The sequence below is a fragment of the Lepidochelys kempii genome, chromosome 27 (genome assembly GCF_965140265.1).
Source record: "Lepidochelys kempii isolate rLepKem1 chromosome 27, rLepKem1.hap2, whole genome shotgun sequence".
Taxonomy (NCBI): domain Eukaryota; kingdom Metazoa; phylum Chordata; order Testudines; family Cheloniidae; genus Lepidochelys; species Lepidochelys kempii.
Window position 1 is genome coordinate 11,476,850 of NC_133282.1, and position 22,142 is coordinate 11,498,991.

Genomic DNA, 22,142 nt, shown 5'->3' on the forward strand with positions numbered 1-22,142 from the left:
CAGCCCTGGGCGGCAGAGCTCAAGCTTCAGTTTCAGCCCTGAGCAGTGGGGCTGAAGCCCATGGGCGGCGGGACTCGGGTAGGCTCAAGCTTTGGTCCCCCTTCCTGGGGTCATACAGTCATTTTTGTTGTCAGAAGGGGGTCGCGCTGCAATGAAGTTTGAGAACCCCCGGATTAGTGGTTAGGACAGTGACTAACAGGAGTGTCAAGATTTGGCACATTCATTCTGAAAGGCAGTATAAGTCAGTGGATGAGACTTGGTGCCGGCATATTAGGAAGCTGCCTGAAGTGACCTTATGCAGCCTCTCAGTTACTTTATTTGTAAAATGGGGAAATGATACTTGTCTCCCTCCTGGAGCTGGGATGCCAGGCCTTACCAGTAAGAAGGGTTGTGGCCTCCACAGAAATATTAATCGGAGTCAGTCAGTAGAGATGAGACTAGAACCTCTCTCTTCTTGCAGCCCCTTCAGCCCAGCGCTCCACCGTGGAGGAACACCAGCTCCCTGACACTCTACCTCCCCCCTTCCCAGGAGGCGGAAGCTCCCTGTGAATGGGGTTGGTGTGGAGGGGCAGGAAGGGGAGCAAGGGCCGGGCACGGAGACTCGGTGGGGTTGGTTTACTTGGCTGCCTGTGGTGCATGTGTACACAGGGTGTGTGGAAGTCGCTCTGCTTCTGCCTTGCCCTGGGGGATGCGGCCTGGGTTTGCATAGGCCACAACTCCCTCGTCGGCTGGCACGCTGTGGTGTACGTGTCTGGAGTTTGTGCATAAATCCTGCTGGCTCGGGCAGACCCTGTGGCCTGTTGTGTGTTCAGGAGGAGTGAATTCCTCTCCTCCGTGGCGTGGTGTGTGGTAAGCCTGTCTGCATCACACTCTGTGATACACATGTGGACGAGGGGGCGTTATGTGTGTAAACCCCTTTCTCTACAGCATGGGTGCGAGCAGGGACATAAAGATCTCTGTGTAAACCCCCTCTATCTCGGGCACACTCAGCAGGGTGGGTGTGTAAATCGCTCTGTCTCGGGCACACTCAGCAGGGTGGGTGTGTAAATCGCTCTATCTCGGGCACACTCAGCAGGGTGTGTCATAGCTGCAGGAAGGAGGGGTGCTGCGGCACCCCCTGGCTTAAAATGGTTTCCATTAGATACAGGGTTTGCACTTTGGTTCAATGGCTCTCAGCCCCCCCACTATAAAAACTGTCCCAGTGCCCCTGGAGTGTGTGCAAGCCGTGCTGTGTCTGCACACTCAGCAGCATTGGGGTGTGTAGGTGTGTAAGCACGGCTCTATTTGCAAGCCTTGGGGGGAGTGTGCAAGCCTCACGATCTCTGGCCCTGCACGCGTGTGTAAGGCCCACCGTCTCTGGAACACTCAGCCGTGTGTGCAAGTCCCGCCCCGCTGTCTGCACACGCGGGCGGGGGGGGGCAGGGAGGCGTGTGTAAGCCCCGCCCCCGGCCGCGCAGGGCCTCGCCCCGCCCCTTCCCGCAGGCCGGAGCGGAAGCGCCGCTCGCTGCGGCCCAGCGGGTCCGGCCCAATCCAGCCACCCCGCGGGGCGGCGATCCCGGCCCGGGCCCCCTCCCGCCGGGCGGCCGATGGGGCTCCTTAAAGGCGCAGGCAGCGGCCTTTCTGTATTCGTCGGCGGATGAAAAAATCACGTGCGGCTGAAATGGGCCGGTCAGTGGTCAGTGGTCAGGGGCCCGGGGGGGGGGAGGGAGACCCACAGCAGAGGAGAGGAGGGGGGGACCCCCGGGGGAGACCCAGAGGAGAGGAGGGGGGGACCCCTGTGGGGTGGGGAGGGGGAAACACACGGCAGAGGAGAGGAGGGGGGGACCCTGGGGGGTGGGGAGGAGGAGACCCCCAGCAGAGGAGAAGAGGGGGGGACCCCCGGGGGAGACCCAGAGGAGAGGAGGGGGGACCCCTGTGGGGTGGGGAGGGGGAGACACACGGCAGAGGAGAGGAGGGGGGGACCCCCAGGGGAGACACACGGCAGAGGAGAGGAGGGGGGACCCCGGGGGGTGGGGAGGGGGAGACACACGGCAGAGGAGAGGAGGGGGGAACCCTGGGGGGTGGGGAGGGGGAGACACACGGCAGAGGAGAGGAGGGGGGAACCCTGGGGGGTGGGGAGGGGGAGACACACGGCAGAGGAGAGGAGGGGGGGACCCTGGGGGGTGGGGAGGAGGAGACCCCCAGCAGAGGAGAGGAGGGGGGGACCCCCGGGGGAGACCCAGAGGAGAGGAGGGGGGACCCCTGTGGGGTGGGGAGGGGGAGACACACGGCAGAGGAGAGGAGGGGGGGACCCCCAGGGGAGACACACGGCAGAGGAGAGGAGGGGGGACCCCGGGGGGTGGGGAGGGGGAGACACACGGCAGAGGAGAGGAGGGGGGAACCCTGGGGGGTGGGGAGGGGGAGACACACGGCAGAGGAGAGGAGGGGGGAACCCTGGGGGGTGGGGAGGGGGAGACACACAGGCAGGAGCAGGGGGGTAACTCCTGGGGACGCGCGCGGACGGACACACACAGGAGCCGGGAGAGGGTAACCCCTGAGGGCAGCGTGCAATGCGCACAGAAGCGAGGCGGGGGGAGTGGCTGCAATGTTAGATTAGGGGGGTGCTGGGGGCCAGGATGCCTGGGTTCTACTCCTGGCTCCCTGCGTAAGCTGGGCTGAGTCACTTCCCTGCTCTGTGCCTCAGTTTCCCCATCTGTTGGTTAAGGGTGACATTGCCCAGAGGGGGGAAAGTGTTAATTCATTTCTGTCTGCAAAGGCTGCTGAGCCCCAAGCGTGCCAGCCAGGCTGGGGCACTGACCCCGGTGGGCACGGGAGGCTGCCAGTGCCACTTGTGGGAGCGCTGGGTTGGCTGTCCCTGTGCGGGCTCAGCTCCGCCCTGCCCTCTGCTTGGCCCAGCTCCTGCTGCTGATTGGTGTGTTTGTGTGCCCAGAAGAGCTGAATAGTCGGAGCTGGGACTGCAGTAGCTCCACAGCGTGGGGGGGCGGGGGGGGGCTGGAGGGGATGCTTTGGCTCCTAGACCCCAGGTGAGGAGCCTGTTCTGTGGGGTGGGGTGTATGTTAGCCTGGGGAACTGGGGGCTAGAAGAGGGGAGACTGTCTCCTAGGCCCCAGGAGAGGAGGACGGCACAGAATGGGGGCTCTGAGCCTGGGACAATGTAGGGGGAGGGGGCCTAGACCCTAGGACCGGACCCAAGGACAGTGGAAAGGGGGTGGGAGAGTTACAGCAGCTCAGCTGCTGGGGGCTGGGAGTGGAAAGGCTGCAGTAGCCCAGGGACCCTGGAGCCGGGAGCCAGGAGTATCCCTTTCCAGACTCCAGGTGGTGTCGTGGGATGGGAGGAGACAGCAGTGAGGAGGTGGTGCGGTGGGATGGGGAGACAGCAAGGACCAGCCCTGGAGCAAGGAGCGAGGTGGATTTTCTCTTAGCCCCCTAAGAGAAGAGTCCAGTGCGGTAGTGTGAGGAGCTGGGATCCAGGAAGAGACCTGTTGATGCTAGACCACAGGAGAGAAGCCAGTTCAGAGGGGGAAGGGAGTGGGTGGCATGTGGTGTCCAGCTGGAGATAAGGGGGCAGATTTGCTCTGTGATCTGAGCTATGCTGACTGTGGAGTAAGCATTTAATGTTCTCTGGTTACTTCTTCTTATGCTCTTAGTTCAGACCAGCTGGATTTCAAAGTTCAATCTATTAATTAATTATTATTTATTATTAGAGTAGTTGCCTCCAGGCTCCCTTATAAGCCTTTGCGGCAGGGACTATAATTTATGGTCGGTTCGTTCGGTGCCTATTGCAATGGGGCTCTGACCTGGTTGGTCTGTAATAGAAACGCCTATAACCACAGCCCTAATCATTGTGCACACACTTAGCAATGCCTGTGTCTGCCCCCGAGAACTCAGAGTCCAAAAGATGATTGTTCCCTGTATGTTGCTCTCACAGGGGAGCTGCTTTGCCAGGATAGCGAAATGTAGCCCCAGTTACACATGGGTGTCCGCAGGTCATGTACGTGGGCGCTCCAAAGCCCTGCAGTTCAAGCAGAAGCAAATAAAGCCTTGCCACGAATCTTTCTGACCCCTCTAGAGCTGGGGCTAGGCCAGGGGGAATACTGGGACTTCTCTGTGAGCCAGGGATTGGTGGGAAGCATCACTGCCTCCACACTGCCACCTTTTTTTCCCCCTCCCCTCACTTAAAAAAAGAAAAGAAACCTTTATTTTAAAAAAAAACCACTTCACTGCCATCACGGGCTGAGATTTTAAGTTCCTGATCCCAAACTCATGGAAGTCAGTGGGAGACCTTGCAATGGTTTAGCTGGCTTTGCATCAGGCCCGAAATGCACAAAAGGCAGAAAATCCCACAGTTAAGATCTCCACAGCATCCTCTTTAGTTATATGTAGTGCTGCTTTATCCCATGCCTGGGCTGTCACGTTGTGAGCCCTGTGTCATGTTTGGGAAACACCTAGCGCCTTGTGGGCACTACCAGAGACAAATAACACGCATGGCTGGGGGGAGCTCTGATTGGACACAGAGGTGCAGGTGAAGCTACATAGGGTGGTGGCGCTGCCTGATTTCACTTATTGCCACAGAAGAGCCTTGCTGGGCAGGCTGGCAGTAATCTGTGGAGCTCCACTGGAGAGCCACTCGATGACGGCTGTTAGTCTGAGTTTCCCTGTTTTGTTCTCTCCGGAGATGCCTGGGATATGAGAATCCAGCTGATTTCTTCCTGCCTCTGACTTCCATGTGGGTGATCCTGATCCTGCAGTGACACTTGGCTGCTGTAGCTGGACTGGCTCCTACAGGACCAATGGGAGCGAGACCTTGTTTGTTTGTCAGTAACATCAGCTGGTTGTTACTGTGACACGCAGGGAACGACAATGAGGAAGAAGGAACAATCTGCACGGAAACTGTCCACGTCCTGTCGGTGGAATCTCCTACATTTAAAATCTTAGCCCTGCTGTGCCCGGCCATGTCACTGTTTGCACTGACCGCTGCACCAGCTTTTACAGACACATCAGCGCCTTTCTAAGAGTAAACAGCTGGCCGCGGTCATGCTCGCTCGAGGCACTTTTTCCTGAGTTAAGGCCACTGTAAAAGGTAGCACGTCAGACCCTAGCGGGAGGGAAGCAGGAGGCTATGTGTGAGTAAGGACTGATTATATAGGCCCAAGGCAGGGGGCATAAAATCTGGATTTTATCAGGATGACAGGTGGGGAAGCCTCCCTCTGTCCTGGAGAAGCCCTGTATCCCGGTCTGCTCCCTTGCTATGTGGATGGAGGGTGCTGGGTTGTGGCATATATGAATAGCAGGTGATTAAGCAGTTTAGGTGTTGCACGCTCCGCACGGCCCCTCATTCTAAGTACTGTGATGAGATTCTAGGGTATTCTCCCATCTAAGTGGCGGTCCTAGGACATTACTCCCTTTAATCCTACAAATCCAGGGGGTGAGGAGCTATGTGCGACTCTCACAGTCTGTGTGGTACTTGTAATAGGATGGCAGATGCTAGGACCTTACTTAGGGATCGAGGGCTCCTCTGTGGAATTCTCTCATTTTCAGGTGCTTGAGCCCTGTGCAAAAGTGAAGTGTAATTATCACTGAGTCACTGTGAGGTTGCATCAGCTGTGCCCTGTTAGTGCAGATGGGGCTCAAGACAGAAGCTTAGAAACTCCCCACTGGCACCACCATCGGTTCATCTGGTTTAAATTACATGAGGGTAAAAATGCTGGAAGCTGCTGACACCTTGTTTGCACCAAGGCTCCCCCCAGTGGGAATTTCCTTCTACAGTTCCCTAATGTATACACAGTCCAGGAGCATAAGAGAGGTGGTAGCATGCCCTTGTCTCCGGCAGAGGGAACTAGGGCCCAGGATTGGGGAGCTTCCCTGTAGGGAAGCCCTAAGAACAGCCCAGCAGAGGTTTATGATCTGGAATCGTGATTTGAGTTACCAGTAAAACCAACCCCCAGGAAAGGGGCATGTTTGGGTTATAGGCAGCATGTGGCTGTGCTGAGCAGGGTGGGGATAGCATTCAAAAGGAACACACAAAGACCTGGAACTAAATAGCCCTAGGAAAAGGTATGGAGAGTACAGGAAATGAAATGAGAACGAACGTTCAGGTTAAATAACACACCAAGGTATATTTCCCTTGGAGTGTGGTGGAATTTGGAATCTGAAAGCACGGGCTGACTCCATGTTGCTGTGTTTCAGAGCTAGTAGCTGGAGCTCATGCTGGCTAAATGGGGTTAGATCCTGAAGAGCAGTGAGAGATCAATGTAGTCTGAGCGGAGGACTGGGCGTTAGGACTCCAGGCTTCCATTGCTGGCTCTGACACTAGCTTCCTCTAAGGTGTTAGGCAAGTCATTTCCCCTCTCCGTGCTTCGTCTTCTTGATCACAGAAGCAGCAGGCTAGTGTCTTGCCGGGTGTGGGGCCGGTGGGAGGGTTAATTAGGGGCTGTAGAGCAGTGGCTCTGAACCTTCCCAGACGACTGTACCCCTTTCAGGAGTCTGATTTGTCTTGCGTACCCCAACTTTCACCTCACCTAAAAATGACTTGCTTACAAAAATCAGACTTAAAAATACAAAAAAGCCTGTCAGCACACTGTTACTGAAATTGCTGACTCTCATTCTGACATATCATTATAAAATAAACCAATTGGAATATAACTAGTGTCCTTCCATTTCAGTGTCTAGTATATAGAGCAGTATAAACAAGTCATTGTCTGTATGAAATTTTAGTTTGTACCGGCCTCACTAGAGCTTTCCTTGTAGCCTGTTGTAAAATCAAGCAAATATCGAGAGGAGTTGATGTACCCGCAGGGATACACGTACCCCTGGTTGAAAACTGCTGCTGTAGAGGGCTTTGCTGTTCCAAAGTACTAAGTGCTGCGATTCCTGCTAACATACACAAGGTTGAACTGGTCCCCGTGTCTGAAGAAAGACTCCTGCCCCCTCTCCTTAGCACATCTGGACTGGGCCAGGAGGGAATCGGCTGTTTGGATTAGGTGGATGTACGCCTGTGATCGGTTCCCTGGGACTGCAGGAGGGTTCCTGGTTACTGCACCTTGCTTCTCCCCTTCGGTTGACTTTGCACCACCCCGCCCCTCCTTCCTGCGTTGGGGGGGGGGCAAGGCTCCTCCTCACAGGGCGGCAGGACTGCTAGGGGAATGGGAGAGCTTGGAGCATTTGACTCTGCTCCCCTCCCAGCCCTTTCTGGGTTTCCCCTGCAGTAGCTCCCGATACTGGCTTAGGTTCATTGCCTCAGGTCTGGACCCAGCTATGCTGCTGGCAGGATTTTATCGGCGCTGCACCTGGTGCTGTCTCTCCCCATTGCGCGGATGATTGTATAAGCAGCATACACGAGAAGGAGCCCCACCCCTTCTGCCGTGCATGGATAATGCTGCCAGCGAGGGGTGGGGATTCAGCCAGCATGCCGAGACAGCTGCACAGTGGCAAGAGGGCTCTCGGGAATGCAGGGATGTTGGGACCTCTCAGACCAGGAAACGGGCAGAACCTGGTCTCTAGTGCCCCTTGAGCAAGTATCTCCCTCTCGGGGGCAGGTGGTAGTCAGTCTGCTCTGAAATGCCGTCTCCTTGGGGCTCACCCAGCCAGCGTACCAAGGGAGCCGATGGCTCTAGCTGGAGGCTTCTGGGATGAAGCTCGGCGCCTGGAGACAGCATTGCCTGTAACCGCACCGCTGCCCCCTTTGTGTTTTGCAGGTGGGCAGCATGATGGGTGAGAACACATCAGTGAGCCCCGCAGGGGGCATTACCCCCCTGCAGCAGATGCTGGCATCTGGGACCGGGGCCCTCTTCACATCTCTCTTCGGTAAGGGGTCAGCATGGGGATGGTTGAGCGAGGAGTGGGGCTGGAGAGACAGGGTGGGTGGGTGCAAGGATTTCCACGTGAGTTCAGGGTATGCACAGATGAGCGTAGGGAGTTCGGGGTGTGTGCACGTGTGTAAGGGGACAGGGGCGTGTGTGCAAAGAGCAGGTGAGCTCACTGTTCTGAACTTGGGACTGTGGCCTCTTCCACCTCTTAACTTCCCCTTCCTAGCAACCCTCTTCCTGGAATCCCAGCTCGACTCCTTGTGGCTCATCCTCTGATTAAAGTTTCTCCCAGCAAATCTGGCCTGGTCATTAAGAGCCTTAAAACTCCTTGGAGTGCTGGACTGGCTGTTTGCTGTGCACCATGGGCTCTGGTGACCCCAAGCTCCAGAAGGAGGTGTGAGGAAGAGCAGGTTCTGTTCCCAGCTCTGGGAAGAAGGGTGGGTTCTGGTGGTTCGAGCAAGAGGGAGAGGAGCTTGGACTTCTGGCTTCTAGTCTCAGCTCTGCTCATGCTGGGAGCTTGGCCATGTCCCTTCCCTTCTTTGAGCCGCTGTTTCCCTGTCCATATTAAATCCATTTTCCGGATCTACCTTTCAGGGGGAGGCACTGAGGTGTATTTGCCCACTCATTGATAAAGCACTCTACGCCACCCTTTTGCCAACTGCCCTACACTGGCCCCAGGTCTAAGTAGGCTCCTTCTCTTTCAGTGACTCCCCTGGATGTGGTGAAGATCCGACTGCAGGCACAGAGGACGCCTTTCTCTAAAGGTAACTAAGTGCTCAGGGCAGAAATCTTGCCTTCTCTCCGCAGCTGGAGGCCAGGTGGGTCATCTCCGAGCCTGCTACCTCTGCAGCAGTGAGCCTGGAATGCGGTAGCTCAGATCCTGGGTGGTTTCTCTCCCCGGCTTTGCCTGGCAGGTGTCTGTGAACCACAGCAATCCCTGTCCCCTATACAGGCCCCAAGGGCAGTTGTGAGGAGGAGCCTCTGCCTGGTTAGCGAAGAGCTTATCAGGTTCTGTGATATTTGGCTACTCAGTCTGGGCAGGGACTGCCTGCAGGCAGCAGAGCAGTGAAGATGGTCACCTGGGGTTTGTGCCCCTCTGATGGGGACACAGGTTCAGCAGAGGGGGTCTGGCATGGCACCATCAGGCTGCATCCCCGCTTAGGTCCTCACCCCTTCCCCCATACACGGAACCTGTACATCTGGCTTGAGTGGGATTACCATTCCCACAAGCAGCACCCCAGTAGTGTACCACCCACGGGGGGCTAAGAGCACCCTGCCTCTGGGGTGGGAGCTGGGCTTACATCTGTGTGGCCTTAGGGGAGAGGGAATATGGGCTTAGGTGTCCTATAGGGCCTCGGAGCCAGTGTGTCAGGGGGAGCTGGGCTTAGATGTCCTGTATGGCCCTGAAGTGGGTGGGTTGGTGGGATGCCTGGCACACGTAAAGGGCTCCACAGAGCCAGGGCCTGGTCATCATCTGTAGGCCTCTAGTGAAAGCAGGAAATCGAGCTCCCTTCTCCTGGCTCTGCCCTCCCTTCCAGGATCTGGTGCTGCCTGACAGGAAGGAGCATGTCCCAGGCTTTGGCTTGTGCTGGCCGCTGCCCTGCAGGGCTGTTCTGCAATAATCCCAACCAGCCTGAACTAACCCTGTTTGACGTTCCAGGAGCAGCCAAGCCCTTTCAAGCCTCAGCAGGAGTTTAAGTAGCTCACAGACTGCGTGAGAATCCCTAGCCCAGCCTCTTGCCTCCCGGTTCTCTTTTCAGTAGTGAGCCAGGCCCGGGACACCTGCGCTGACTGGGCCCCAGGGCTAATCTGATCATCAGAGGGATTTCTGTAAGGGTTAGAGCAGGGGCCTGAGGGTCAGGACTCCTGGGTTCTGTTCCCACTGCCTCCCTCTGGGAGTCACTTCCCCTTCCTGTGCCTCAGTCCCTCCCCCGCAATCTATAAAACTTGGGAGCAGAACGTCTGTTGGTTTGTGAAGCACTTTGGAAGTCTCATGCGGAAGGGACTAGAGAGACAGTGGGCTAGCCTGGTGGAACGGGGTCCCTTGGAAGCTGTATGGGGCTGGATTCAGGTGACTTGACTGCCAGAGTCATGCTGCTAAATAGATCCTGATGTTTCTGCCACTGCTCAGCTGTGGGGGGCTATGGAACAGATGTTGAGACACCTCCCTGTTGCCGGCAGGCGGAAGTGACTTGTTACTGGGGGGGAGAGAGGGGGGCATCCTCGGATCTTGTCCCAGCTCAAGCCAGCAGCCTCCACCTTTCCAAATCCGAGTGGCTTGCCCCCGAACAGCCCCCACATCCCAGCTCTCTGCTGACAGCAGGGCACGGGGGTCCCTGCCTTCCCAGACCATGCACTCCTAGCACCCGCCTGGCCCCTGAGAGCTTTGCTGCTACCAGCAGGGAGGGTGTCTCCTCAGCACCCCTCCGCCTGTCGCTAAATGTGTCCCTGTTGTGTGTTTCAGTGTTGTCAGTAGAGTGTACGCCCTGGAGCGTTCACCAGTCCAAATGTGAGTATCTCTGGGTATTATCCTTTCACCCTTTTCCTGCTAACAGCCTCCCGTGGCTGCTGACCCTTGACAGCGCCATTCCCCCCAGGGAGAACCTATTCCCCATAGCTGCAGTCTCCAGAGTGGGGCAGTACAGGGCTCCATGCACCCTTGCTCACCACACACCGTCTTCCTTCCATCCCTACTGCAATGGAGTCTAGTTCAGAGTCCTCTGGGGGTCAGATGCTGTCTGGTGGTTAGAGGAGGGGGCACTGGGAGCTGCAACCTTGGGTTCAGTTCTCAGCCCTGCCACTGACTCACTGCATGGCCTTGGGTAAGTCCCCTCGCTTCTGTGCCTCCCTTTTTGAGCATGGAGGCAGTTGTGAGACTGACCCCGCAGGCTGTTTGTCATCAGGCAGGTGGGGCCTGGGAGTTGTTGGCTTGCCGAGTCGTGGCTGTGTTAGGGGCCTCTGGATGTTACTCTTTCCCTCTCCTACCCCATGACCCATTCTGTAACCACCTCCCTCCTGGCACAGCTATGCAGGACATATCCAGCCTCTGCTGATTCGAGGGGAGCCTCCTCTGCCCGAGGATGCCTCGCAGAAGTCCCTCACATGCCCTTCCCCAAATGTCCTGGATAGAATGCAGGAGGCAGTCTGTCCCCCGTTTTCCCCCCACACTGCAGGGTTACTAGTGCTCTGTCAGAAACACGTGCTGGAAGCTGGCTGTTCCAGGCTATTTGGGGGTTCAACACTAGCCGATTCCCCCGCAGGAGCACACGCGGGCCTCTCTGTCCTTGTTCTGTCCGTCTCTTGTGTGTCCTCCCCTCTGGCTGCCCTGCCGCCTGCTTGGATCCCTGCTAAGCCTAACCTGCCGCCTGCAGTCATGCCCTGGGCATGGGAAGAAGACTGGCCCGTAGAGGTGGCTGATGCTGGTTGTGCTGCCATCTGGGGATGCTGATTTGGTGGGGGGGGGTGGCTCTAGCGGGGTTGGCTACCTTGTCCCCACCCTGCCTTTCGTCTGCCCATCTGTCAGCTTCCCACACCAGGCTCTTGTGCCCACTGCTGCCTCTCTCCCCGCTAGGCTCCCATCTCTGCTGGGCTTGCTCTGAGGCCCATCCCTGCGGCGTCTGTCTCCGGTGTTTGGCAGAGAGCTGCTTTATGTGTACGTCTGGCTCTCCAACGGCCACTAGGCAGGGAAAGGGATTTGAATGGGATCCTGGGGAAGGGAGCCAGGCAAACCCCGGGCAGCCTCATCCAATCCGTCAGGGTGACAGGGCTGATGCTGACTCGCGTAGGCAGGTGGCCTCCTGCCAGCACAGGCGGTTAGTCCAGGCTGACAGGACGGCTTTAGGGCGAGCGCATCTTGGGGATGAGGGGAGTGTGATGGATTCGGACAGTTTCCCAGGACTCTCCCTTTCTGTCTCGCCGCACTTCTGCTCTTATGCCTTTATTCTGCATGACAGGACTGGAGCAAGTCCCTGCCTGCCCCCCACCCCCAGTAAACATGCCTGTGTCCCAGGCCTGTGGGAAGCCTGGCCACCCCAGGGTGCTCTGGCTGAGATGACCTTGGCCTGGCTGCTCCAGTGGTCTACACCCCCGCTGACCTGTCTAGCTCCCCACAAGCTCTCCCTCCCCATGGCTGCTGGCTCCTCTCTCCACGGCTGCCCTGTCTGCCCAGCAGCTCTCCCACTCCTTGCCGGCTGCCCTTTGGGAGAGCAGGGGCAGCGCCCCATAGGGCTCAGGAAAATTGAAAGAGGAGCAGAGTTCTGGGGGTGGCAGGGAATGGGGCAGAGAGGAGCTGGCAGGGTCCTGAGGGGTACAGCCCTGCCCCCCTGCTGAGGGTCCTTACAGAAGGAAAGGGCAGAGCCTGGAGCAGGGAGGGCTTTGGGGGTGAGGAAGGGAAGAGCCTGAAGCGGGCTGGGCTGGGCACGAGTTTAACCCCACTCTGTCTCCCCTGCCCCTTCCCACAGGGAAGTGCTTCGTGTACTGCAATGGGCTCATGGACCACTTGTACGTGTGCCAGAACGGGAGCAGCTGCACCGCCTGGTACAAGGCCCCCACCCGCTTCACCGGCACCCTGGTGAGGCTTTTCTCCTGCCGGGTACCTGGCTGCCTTGGCGGGGCAGAGGGAAGGCCACCACGCTCTGGCAGCCAAAGTCAGTGCAGGGTCAGGCCTTTGGCTTGATGGCCAGGCTGCGTGCGGCAGTTCGGGCACCCTGGTCTGGGACCAGCTGGGCTGCCTGGCAGGGTGATTGGAGGTGTGGGGGAGGAGAGAGGGCCAGGTGCACCAGCGTTTGGAGCAGCTTCACCAACCCCACTCCTAGGTGGCTATAGCTTTGTGGACGGGAAAGGGTTCGTTTGCAAGGGGGACATGTAAGAGGGCGTGCCATCCTGTAGCGCCCTTGCAGGCCAAGCATAGCTCTGCAGAGGCCTGACTCAGTTTCCCCTTGTCTCAGTGCTCCTTAATAAATGCCGCACTGGCTTTCTCGTGGCTACGCCTGGTGTAATCACAGACAGTTCAAAACAGTCCTCAAAGCCCCAAAACAAAGTCCGTCACCATGACACCAGTTCACACTTGGCTCGGACATCCCCAACCAGTCCTGGAGCTAGTCTCCTGTCCCAGCCCTTCCTAGCCAGAGCTCAGCCTTGTGCCCCCTGCTCTCCTGGCCCACCCCTGGTTACCCAGGGTCTCCTGCTCTCTGCAGCCCCTGCCACGGCTTCCTCTAGAAGCACCTGTACTTGCCTGGGGTTGAGAGAGCTCACTGGGTAGCCTTCCGGCCCCTGCTGCTGTCTCCCCCTTTATAAGGCCCAGTTGGGGAGCAGGTAACCAGTCAGCTGTACTGCCCTCCTCCCTTAAGGGGCCAGTCACCCTGTGATGAGGGTTAGGCTGGAGAAGCGGCAGAGCTCGGCATGGGAGGGAAAGACGCAGCCCCTGGCTAGCTTTGGAGTGGGCATCTGGTCTCCCTTTCGGGCCACGGGGCTGCCCCTAGCATTGGGGAAGCCTCCTCCCCCTCCTCTCTAACCCCCTTGTGCTCTCCTCTTCCTTTCAGGATGCCTTCGTGAAGATCACGCGTTACGAGGGCATTCGGTCTCTGTGGAGCGGCCTGCCACCCACCTTGTGAGTCTGGGCGCCGAGCGTTACAGCCCTTCCCCGCTGCACGCCTGCTAAGGGAGGTCAAATGCAAACACCTAGGCCCCCCTGCCTGTGGGGCTAGCCAGGCGTGCACTCCCAGGCTTCCTGCAGGGCCCACACATCCCGGGCCCTGGTGCTACTGGTAGCTCCTGGCCTGGGCCCAGGGGTCTCTGCCTTTGCCCTGGGGCCTCTGACTGCGGGGGGGAGGAGGTGGTGGTGTCTCTCCTGCACTGACCCAGAACCCTTGGTTATCCATGGGAGATCCTAGGACTGCAGAGACGGTCTGCTTCCCCAGGCCCCCTTCCCACCTTTTCCACTCCCTCTCTGCAAGAGGGTGTGCCTGCCCTGTGTCACCCCCGGCTGGCCAAGCGTGGCTCTGCAGAGCCCTGCCTCAGTTTCCTCTCGGGCTCCTTCATAAACCCCACAAAGGCTGTGTCATGGCGAACGCCACCGCTGTCTGGGGCTGGTTCGACAACAGAAACAGTGCAAAACGATCCTCAAACAAAGCCCGTCACCACAACACAAAAATTCATACCCAGCTCTGGCATACTCAGCCGGTCCTGGAGCTCATCACCTGTCCAGGCCCTTCCTAGCCAGAGCTCAGCTGTTTTCAGCCCTCCCTGGCTCAGAGAGGTTAGCAGGGAAACCCTCTCTGCTGCTCTCCTTGCCTTCTCCTGGCTACTCAGGGCCACTAGCGGGGTCTTCCTGCTCCCTGTAGCAGCGCTCTGATCTTAGCTGGGTTGAGAGCTGGCTGGGGATCAACCTTCCTCTGCTGCTGTCTCCCCTTTATAAGATCCAGGTGCCTTCCCTTCAGCCCAGCCAGGCAGCAGGTAAGTAGTCCCAGGTGCACTGGCCTCCCCTCCCCTGCTCCCCCTTAAGCCTCCCCCAGACACCACCCTTCGCCCTCTGACCTTTCGGGCGGAGCTGTGTGCACGTGGCATTTTGGTAGGCTCCTCTGTGTGTGTGGAGCCTGTGCAGACGAATGGGAAACCCCCCCCCCCATTGCTCTCTGGGAGATGGGTCCCACTGCTTAGCTGGAGAATGGGAGGCGCAGTGTCAAGGCCCAGCTGGGATATGGGGGGTGGAGATTATGCCTGGAGCAATCTGACCCCCCTCTTTGGCAGGGAGCGTGATGTGAGTTGGCAGGTGATGCTAATGAGCCCCTCTCCTTGGCAGGGTGATGGCGGTGCCTGCCACGGTGATCTATTTCACCAGCTACGACCAGCTGCGAGATTATCTGCGCTGCCGGATGGGCAGCCAAGGGGCCCATGTTCCCCTGGTGGCTGGTGCCCTCGCCAGGCGTGAGTAGCGCTCTCCTCTGCGTTCAGGGTCCATATACCTTGCATCCTCTTCCCCCCCCCCATCCCCCGACCTGCTCCTGTGGCCCAGGGGTAAAGAATCATTCCAAATGAACAACGACCTGCCTTGGTTTTTAGCAGCAAGGGTCATTAACCTTTGGCATAGCTGGCCCGAGGTGGTGGTGAGGCTGGATTCTCTGTCCCTGGCTGTTTGTAAATCAAGATCGGATGCTTTTCTAAAAGCTCTGCTCTAGCAATTGTGGCCTGTGTTATGCAGGGGGTCCAACGAGATGATTGCATAAGTCCTTTCTGGCCTGGAAATCTATGAATCCCTGTGGCCATGGTTCGAGCACTCCTGGATCAATTCTCTGCTCAGTCACAGACTCCCTGGGTGACCTCACACACAGCCCTGCCCCTCCCTGGGCTTTCATTTCCCCATCTCCCCACTGTGGGAAGGCTGAACCGACCCCCTGCTGCACAGAGGGTCTCCCTCTGAAGCACAGTGAGATCCTTATGCTGGGATGAGCCTTAAGCTGCAGTTCCAGGTGTAATTTGCTGTAAACAAGCGGCAATCCTAGCAGACAGCTCCTTGCCAAACCCGATGGGCCGGTGCCAGGGCTGGCCCCTCTGGACTCCTGCACCATGTGCTCTCACCATTCTAGGAATTGCAGATGACTGCCCTGTTTGCACATGGGAGTGAGAGGGGCCTGGCCTTGCCCTGTCGCTGGGCTTTGGTATCTCACTTGCTGCTGGCTTGTCGGTAGCTGATGTTCTGGAATCTCCTTCCTTAGATATTTTTAAGGTCAGGCTTGACAAAGCCCTGGCTGGGATGATTTAGTTGGGGATTGGTCCTGCTTTGAGCAGGGGGTTGGACTAGATGACCTCCTGAGGTCCCTTCCAACCCTGATCTTCTATGATTCTATGACTCCCTCCCTCAGTGGGCGCGGTGACGGTGATCAGCCCCTTGGAACTCATCCGAACCAAGATGCAGTCCCGGCCTTTGAGCTACCGTGAGCTGCGTGTCTGCATCCAGTCCTCGGTGGCCCAGGACGGCTGGCTGTCCCTCTGGAGGGGCTGGGGACCCACTGTGCTGCGGGATGTTCCCTTCTCAGGTATACCACACAGAAAAGGGGTGCTGGGGACAGGTGAGGGGGCTGTGGGCCACACTGGGGCCGGTCTCCCCCACTTGGGGCTGGGGCCATAGGGAAAGGTTTGGCCCAGGACAAGAATTCTCTTCTTGCCATCTGCAGAGAGCCCTCGGTGCCACGCTGATAGCTTGGGGCTGCCTACAGAAGGCGCTGACGGGCCACGCTCCAGTCCCTATCCCTTCTGTGCATCTCTTGTTTGGTGCAAAGGTTTTTACCTGACAGTGGTGACTCCAGAGTGAAGGATTTTCAGACCCAGTCCCCACCTGAGCTGGGATACCAGTTTGGTGGGTCTCAGCCCAATTCCAGGGCCCTTCATGCCAGGAAAAGCAGCCTCTCGATGGGTACTAATAGGCCTGCCAATTCTTGGTGTCAGCCCAACGGCCAAGGCCCTCCCATCTCTCCCCTGTGCTCACTCCCAGTCAGGGCTGGGCTGGGCAGGGCAGGGGGCTGTTTGCCTTTTGCCCTATCTACTCTGGGGCCGATAGATTGAAGAGGGCAGTCCCCAGGGCTGGGGCTCAGTGCCAAAGGGCAATGCCCCAGGAGCAGAGCAGTGGAGGTGGCTGCTGATGCTTCTAACCCATGGCCCTGGTCTGTCTGTCTCAGCTCTCTACTGGTTTAACTACGAGCTGGTGAAGGAATGGCTCTGCCGTCAGTCCCGGCTCGACGAAGCCACGTTCATGGTCAGCTTCGCAGCTGGGGCCATCTCGGGGACTGTGAGTATGCGAGCTTCTGTTCCGTCCCCGGGGAGCTGAGTTTCTGCCTGGGTCTGAAGGGAGCCCGTCAGGTTACCTCCACCCCCAGAACGTTGGGATTCTAACCAGGGGAAAGAGCCCTGCTGGGAATCAGAAGGGTTTCGTGGCATTTTATTTGGGTGAAAGGCTGGGACCTCGAATCCAGCAGCCTTGACCAGCTTGGGTGCTGGATAGACTATGCCTGGTTTTCAGATGCCTTTGCCTGCCCCTGCGTGAGACACAGGCCGTACCTGCCCCAGAGCAATGTCTGCGCAGGGAGCAGCCTGGAGCAGGGGGCTGCAGTGGGAGCCGGGGGTTTGTTGTTACACTAGAGGCCAGGAGACTCGGCCCCTCCTGGGCGGAGGTTCTAACCTGCCTAGGACAATGGGCGGAGGAGGGCTGAGCACTCGGGGGGCAGATGGTAGGGGCTGAAGTTCACCGCCTCTCTTGGCCTGAGGGAGAAGTGCTGTACGGGGAGGCACTGGGGTCCCCAGCTGTGGCTTGGGAGTGACGGGCAGTTTCTCCCCTTCCCCCAGGTGGCTGCTGTGCTGACCCTGCCCTTCGATGTGGTGAAGACCCAGCGACAGATTGAGCTGGGGGACCTGGAGACGCTCCGAGGTGAGGGGCTCACGGGGAACGTGGGACCCTGAGCAGAGCGAGGGGTCGGCTTCCGCCTGTGGCTCCAATGGCGAATCCATCCGTCTGGAACGGCCCGGCGGGGGGGCTGGCTCCTTTCGCTGCCCAGAGGGGGAGCTGCGGTTCCGCGCACACGGGACAGGGGCGGGAGGGAGCGGTGGCTCCTCTGGAGCAGACACCGAGCGTCCTGCTGCCGCCCGCGCCCTGGGGGGGAAGCCCTGGAAGGCGGGACGGACCCCTCGCTAGGGTGCGGGGCGGCTCCCAGCGCAGCCGGCGGGTGGTGGCGGCACCAGCATCCCCTGCCCCTCATGCCCCTCATGCTTTGCCTTCGCCCCGCAGTGGCTGCCTCCAAGTCCTCATCCACCTGGCTGCTGCTGAGGAGGATTCGAGCGGAGTCTGGCACCCGTGGGCTCTTCGCAGGTAACTAGAACGGCAGCCTGGGCCGGCTGTAGGACGAGGGGTGGGTGCCGGGGTGCCTGAGCAGGGCCAGCTAGCAAGAGCAGGTAACGCTGCCCTCTCTGCCTCCCCGCAGGCTTCCTGCCCCGCGTCATCAAGGTGGCCCCGGCCTGCGCCATCATGATTAGCACCTACGAGTTCGGCAAGACCTTCTTCCAGAAGCTGAACCAGGAGCGACAGCTCAGCGGCCTGTGAGCGCCAGGGCGGGCAGAGCCCCCCCAGCACAGCCTCCAAACTCGCCACTCTGTGGGCCAGGGCCTGGCTGGTGGGGGAGTTCTCCGGAGGTAGCAAGCGGGAGGTGACTGCAGAGATCAGTGCTGGGATTCAGCTGCCAAAGCCAGGGCCTTGCATTTCATCCAGCCTCCTCGCCGGGGGGCGGCAGCGGCGATTCTGCCCCGTGCTGCTCCGCTCCTGCCGAGATCCACTGGGAACAGACCTCCCTGCTAGCAACAGCTTCTTCCCCGATGTGCCCTGGGCCAGGATATGCAACGTCCAAGTGCCTTCTAGTCTCGCTCTCTCCTTGTGTTTCTGTGGGTTTCCCTTCTGCCTCCCCGCGGGGCGAGCTAGAGAGGCTGTCAGAGCAGCGTGGGCACCGTGGTGCTTCCCAGGGGGAAGGGTCAGGCCCCCGTTTGCCTTTGATGACATCTCACCTCCGCCCTCCCTTCCCGGCTGGCACATTCCTGGTTTGCACTGCTTGGAGGCTGCCTGCTGGGGCCTCGGGGCTGGGGGGGGCGCTCTCCAGCCTGTGAAGAGCCCCCCAGCGGTGGGTGCCCTGCTCCTGGCATCTGGCTGTGCCGCTGTAGTGGGAGTGACTGAGTTGTCCTCTGGCGAACGCAGAGGGCCCCCTCCCTGCCCAGCCTGGGGGGGAGCAGGACAGCCCTGGCATTCCATGCGCGGGGATCCCCTGCATGAATTGACTACCTCCCCGGGCCGCGTCCTGCCGTGGACCAAGTCTTCCGAAGACTTAGAGCGACTGGAGCACAAAGAGCAACCGACCCTCCTGCTCGGAGTCTCTCCGCATCTCTCCCTGCTGGTGGCTGGGTTTAGCCCTGGGATTGGGTCTTAACCCACCCCATGCCCTCTCCGCACACCCCGTTCCCCTAGCCCTCTTCCTGCGAGGCAGCGATACAAAGGACCCTTGTACCCCGGACTCCAGGCCAGTCCTCCCTAGGTAGCACCATCGTTTCTTCCACTCAGGACTTCCCCATTCCTATCTGCCCCCTGGAAGGCAGAGCTCCGGGGCTCAGCCTCCCAGGTGGCCCATGCTCACAGAAGACACCTTGCTGCTGGTAATGGACACCACCCACTGGGCCCCTCTCGGGTGCCATCTCCTCCCTGCTCTTGACAAAGGTGTGAAATCTCCGGGGCAGAGATTCCATGCCAAAGCGCCCCCATCCTTGAGTAGCTCTCTTAGGGTCAGTAGCCGGACAAGTAGCCATCCTCCTGCATGTGTGTTACCGACAGGCCTGCGGGCTGGTTGCAGGAGTGGGGATTCGCTCCGACTTCCTTCAATAAAAGACATGTGAAATTTGCACCTGAAAACACTCACCCCACCCCTCCCTTCGCCACCTGCCTGTTCTCCCTCCATCCCCTCAGCTGCTGTGGAGGGGGGGCTAAGTGCTGCTCTGGCAGCTGCTGGCAAGGGGCTAGGATTTGGCCTCCTGCAATGAGCAGCCATGGATCTCTGCTGGGGAGGGCTTGTGTGCATCATGGTGTGAGGGTGGGGGCGGGTGGTACTTCCTCTCACGGTGTCTTTGCAGGGTGGGAATTGATTGGTTAATCTCTTGGCCCTTCATTAGCCAAGGGGATCCCTGCTAGGGTCTCTGTGCCCTGCCTGTGCCCTATGCCCCAAAGAGGGGAACTCCAAAGCCCCCCTGCCCCTCTCTCTTCCCCCCCCCCATCTGGACTTGGGGCCCAGAACACCCTTCTGCAAAGGCTGCGCTGTGGTACTTGGGGACGATCCCATCCTCCAGCCAGCTCAGCTGGTGGGGGCTGAGAAAGCATTTTTGTAAGAAACCCCAAAGGTGGGGGAGAGACATGAGGCGTGTTTGTGTCTGAGCTGGTGGGGGGGAAGGGCACAACCCAGCCCACCTGCTGCCATGATGTATGAGAGGGGTGTGTGTGTCCTGCAAGATAGCCCCACTTGTGGGGGTGGCAATGCCATGCCCTTCCCTGCCTATGAGCTATGGGGAAATCCGGGAGGGCTGAATAAACCAACACCCCACCCCTTGGCTCTCCATGGGGCAGGGCTTTCTACCTTCAGCAGATCAAGCCCCTCCCCTTTTCCAGGGCTTGCTTCCCCCGGCCTTGCCCTATCCTGGCTCCAGCCAAATGAGGTTTAGCGGCAAAGCTGTGATGCTGTCAGCCCCCACTCCTGTGATGGTGGGGTTCAGGCTTGGAGGGGCCACAGAATCCTGCTGGTGCTGGGGGCTGGCTGCTTTCTAAGGCAAACGCACACCAGGCCCTTTACATACGGACATCCATAGGAGAAGGTGGCCCAGCTTGTGGTTAAGGCACTGGGATGGGATTCAGGGGATCTTGCTTGTAATCTCTGCTCTGCCCCAGCCTCCCTGTGTGCCTCAGTTTCCCTGCTGTAGTGAGTGGGGGTGCTACTGTCTTGTCTCACATGAGCGACTGTGCCGATCACCAGCTCGCTGGGAAGGGCCTTGCAACCCTGGAGGGGAAGGGGCTAGGATGTGGGAGCGCTTGGCCGAAAAGCAGGATTCCCAAGCCCAGAGTTGGGCTGCTCTCTGCCCGTGGTGTTTTCCAGTTGTGTCCCCCCAGTGCCGCCTGCTCGGTTGCAGCTGGCATGGGGGAACGTGGAGCCGTGAAGCCCCTACCTTGCCCATGGCTATTATCCCTGCGATGCCTGGTCATTGGCATCCTGACCTGCAGCTCTGCTGTATCTACATGGACCCCATCTCCATTACTTCCTGCCTGAGCTTGGAGAGCAATGCGAGGGGCTCGCACCCCCAGCCTGCAAGAAGATGAGCACCCTGCACAAAGCACGAGGAATCCTGGCTCTCTGCAAATGTCTTCCTCTCAGCAGCTCCCTGCCGGGCCCTGGCTAATGAAGGGGGTTGAAGGCTGCTGCCCCAGGGTTATCCCTCGCAGCTTGTTGCCCCCTTACAGGAATGCTGCTCCAGTGCTGAGCTATAGCATCATCGGTTGCACCTGCGGGCAGCCAGCTGGCAGTGGCCACGGCTAACGGTCCTGGAGCCTCCGGGGGTCATTCCCGCACCCCGTCTGACTCCCAGAAGCATCCTCCACTGCAGAGCCTCCATTGCGCCCCCAGCCGCTCAGCTCCTTCATTTCCTTCCACCTGCGCTAGGAGGCAGATGAGCCAAAACACCCCTTACCTGTATGCCATGGGCACCAGAGGGGGCAGGCAGGAGCGTCCCCCCCACCCCCCCGTAAGGCTGGGGTGGATCAGAGAAAACCCCAGAGAGAGAGGTTGGTGAAGCCCTGCACCTCATGCAGGGAGAGCGCCTCAGCTCCTTGCCTTCACACGCTAACAGGGACAGCGCCTGGGCCCGCCCGACTTCCCCTTTGCTCCAACGGCACCAGGCTCGGACATGCCCGTAGCTGGCGCGTCCTGCAGGTTCCGTTTGCAGCAGGCTGCGGTGCAGAGCCGGGCTCGCCGGGCTGGCCGCTGTCAGCTGAACCCCAGGAGGGTGGCACCCAGAGGCGTAGCTCTAGGCAGGAGGGCAGCTGCACCTGGACCTCCGCAGGCTGCGGCAACGTGGCCCCCAAATGGCTGCTGCCTGCAGGTGCCCACCGTGCGAGCTCGTTAGGAGCCCGACTTGCATTGGTGCTCAGCACCGCTAGCTCCCATTGACCGTACAGGCCTTTGCGAGCCGTGGCACGGGGGCTCAGCACCCTCTGAAAATCAGGCCACAAGGCACCTTGTGTGGGGGGGGGCTCCCAAAAATCAGGAGCTGTATCTGAATGGCCTGGCTGTGCTGGAGAGGGGCGCGGTGGCTAGGGGCTGAGGCGCTGGGCTCCCTTGCGCCAGGCTCGAAGGGTGGGTGAATGCACCCACCTCCGTGACCCCTGGAGCACCCCGCCTGAGCGGTCACGACTCAAATTCTCACTGTAACATTCCCCCCGCAACTCTCTCGTTATGGAGCCAGTTTCCAGCAGCTACAGGAGCCTCGGCGGGCCCACGGTGCCAGGGCACTGGGTGTGGGCGTCGAGCTCTATCTGTGATGACCGCCAGCTGGCCAACCGCCCAGCGATTGAACCAGCCCTGCTGCGCTCCACGCCCATGCTCTGAGCTTGAGCTAAAGAACGCGTCTCTCTGGGGCTGTAAGAGACGCCCAGGCACCGGGGGGCGCTGACCAGTGGGTCACATCGGCATTGAAAACAACGGGAGACTGACTGTGGAACCTGTGATCAGCCCCCCCACCCCCGTCCTAGCCCCCCTCACTCCAGATCAGACCCAGC

At 59.2% G+C, this 22,142-nt stretch overlaps 1 protein-coding gene across 3 annotated transcripts; it reads left to right on the forward strand.

The window, feature by feature from the left end:
* The first annotated feature begins 1,457 nt into the window (after positions 1-1,457).
* Positions 1,458-19,228, forward strand: SLC25A39 (solute carrier family 25 member 39). Of its 3 annotated transcripts, none has more exons than XM_073326430.1 (12): positions 1,458-1,668; positions 7,694-7,802; positions 8,509-8,568; positions 10,269-10,313; positions 12,265-12,374; positions 13,345-13,412; positions 14,604-14,728; positions 15,664-15,837; positions 16,477-16,586; positions 17,141-17,222; positions 17,580-17,660; positions 17,773-19,228. In XM_073326430.1, exons 2-12 carry the CDS (start codon positions 7,703-7,705, stop codon positions 17,889-17,891), a joined length of 1,074 nt encoding a protein of 357 aa, XP_073182531.1. In that variant the 5' UTR covers positions 1,458-1,668; positions 7,694-7,702; the 3' UTR covers positions 17,892-19,228. The 3 variants fall into 3 exon arrangements, with proteins under 3 accessions (XP_073182531.1, XP_073182533.1, XP_073182532.1); XM_073326431.1 differs by lacking the exon at positions 1,458-1,668 and adding an exon at positions 7,370-7,509; XM_073326432.1 differs by lacking the exon at positions 10,269-10,313.
* The last annotated feature ends 2,914 nt before the right edge of the window (positions 19,229-22,142 follow it).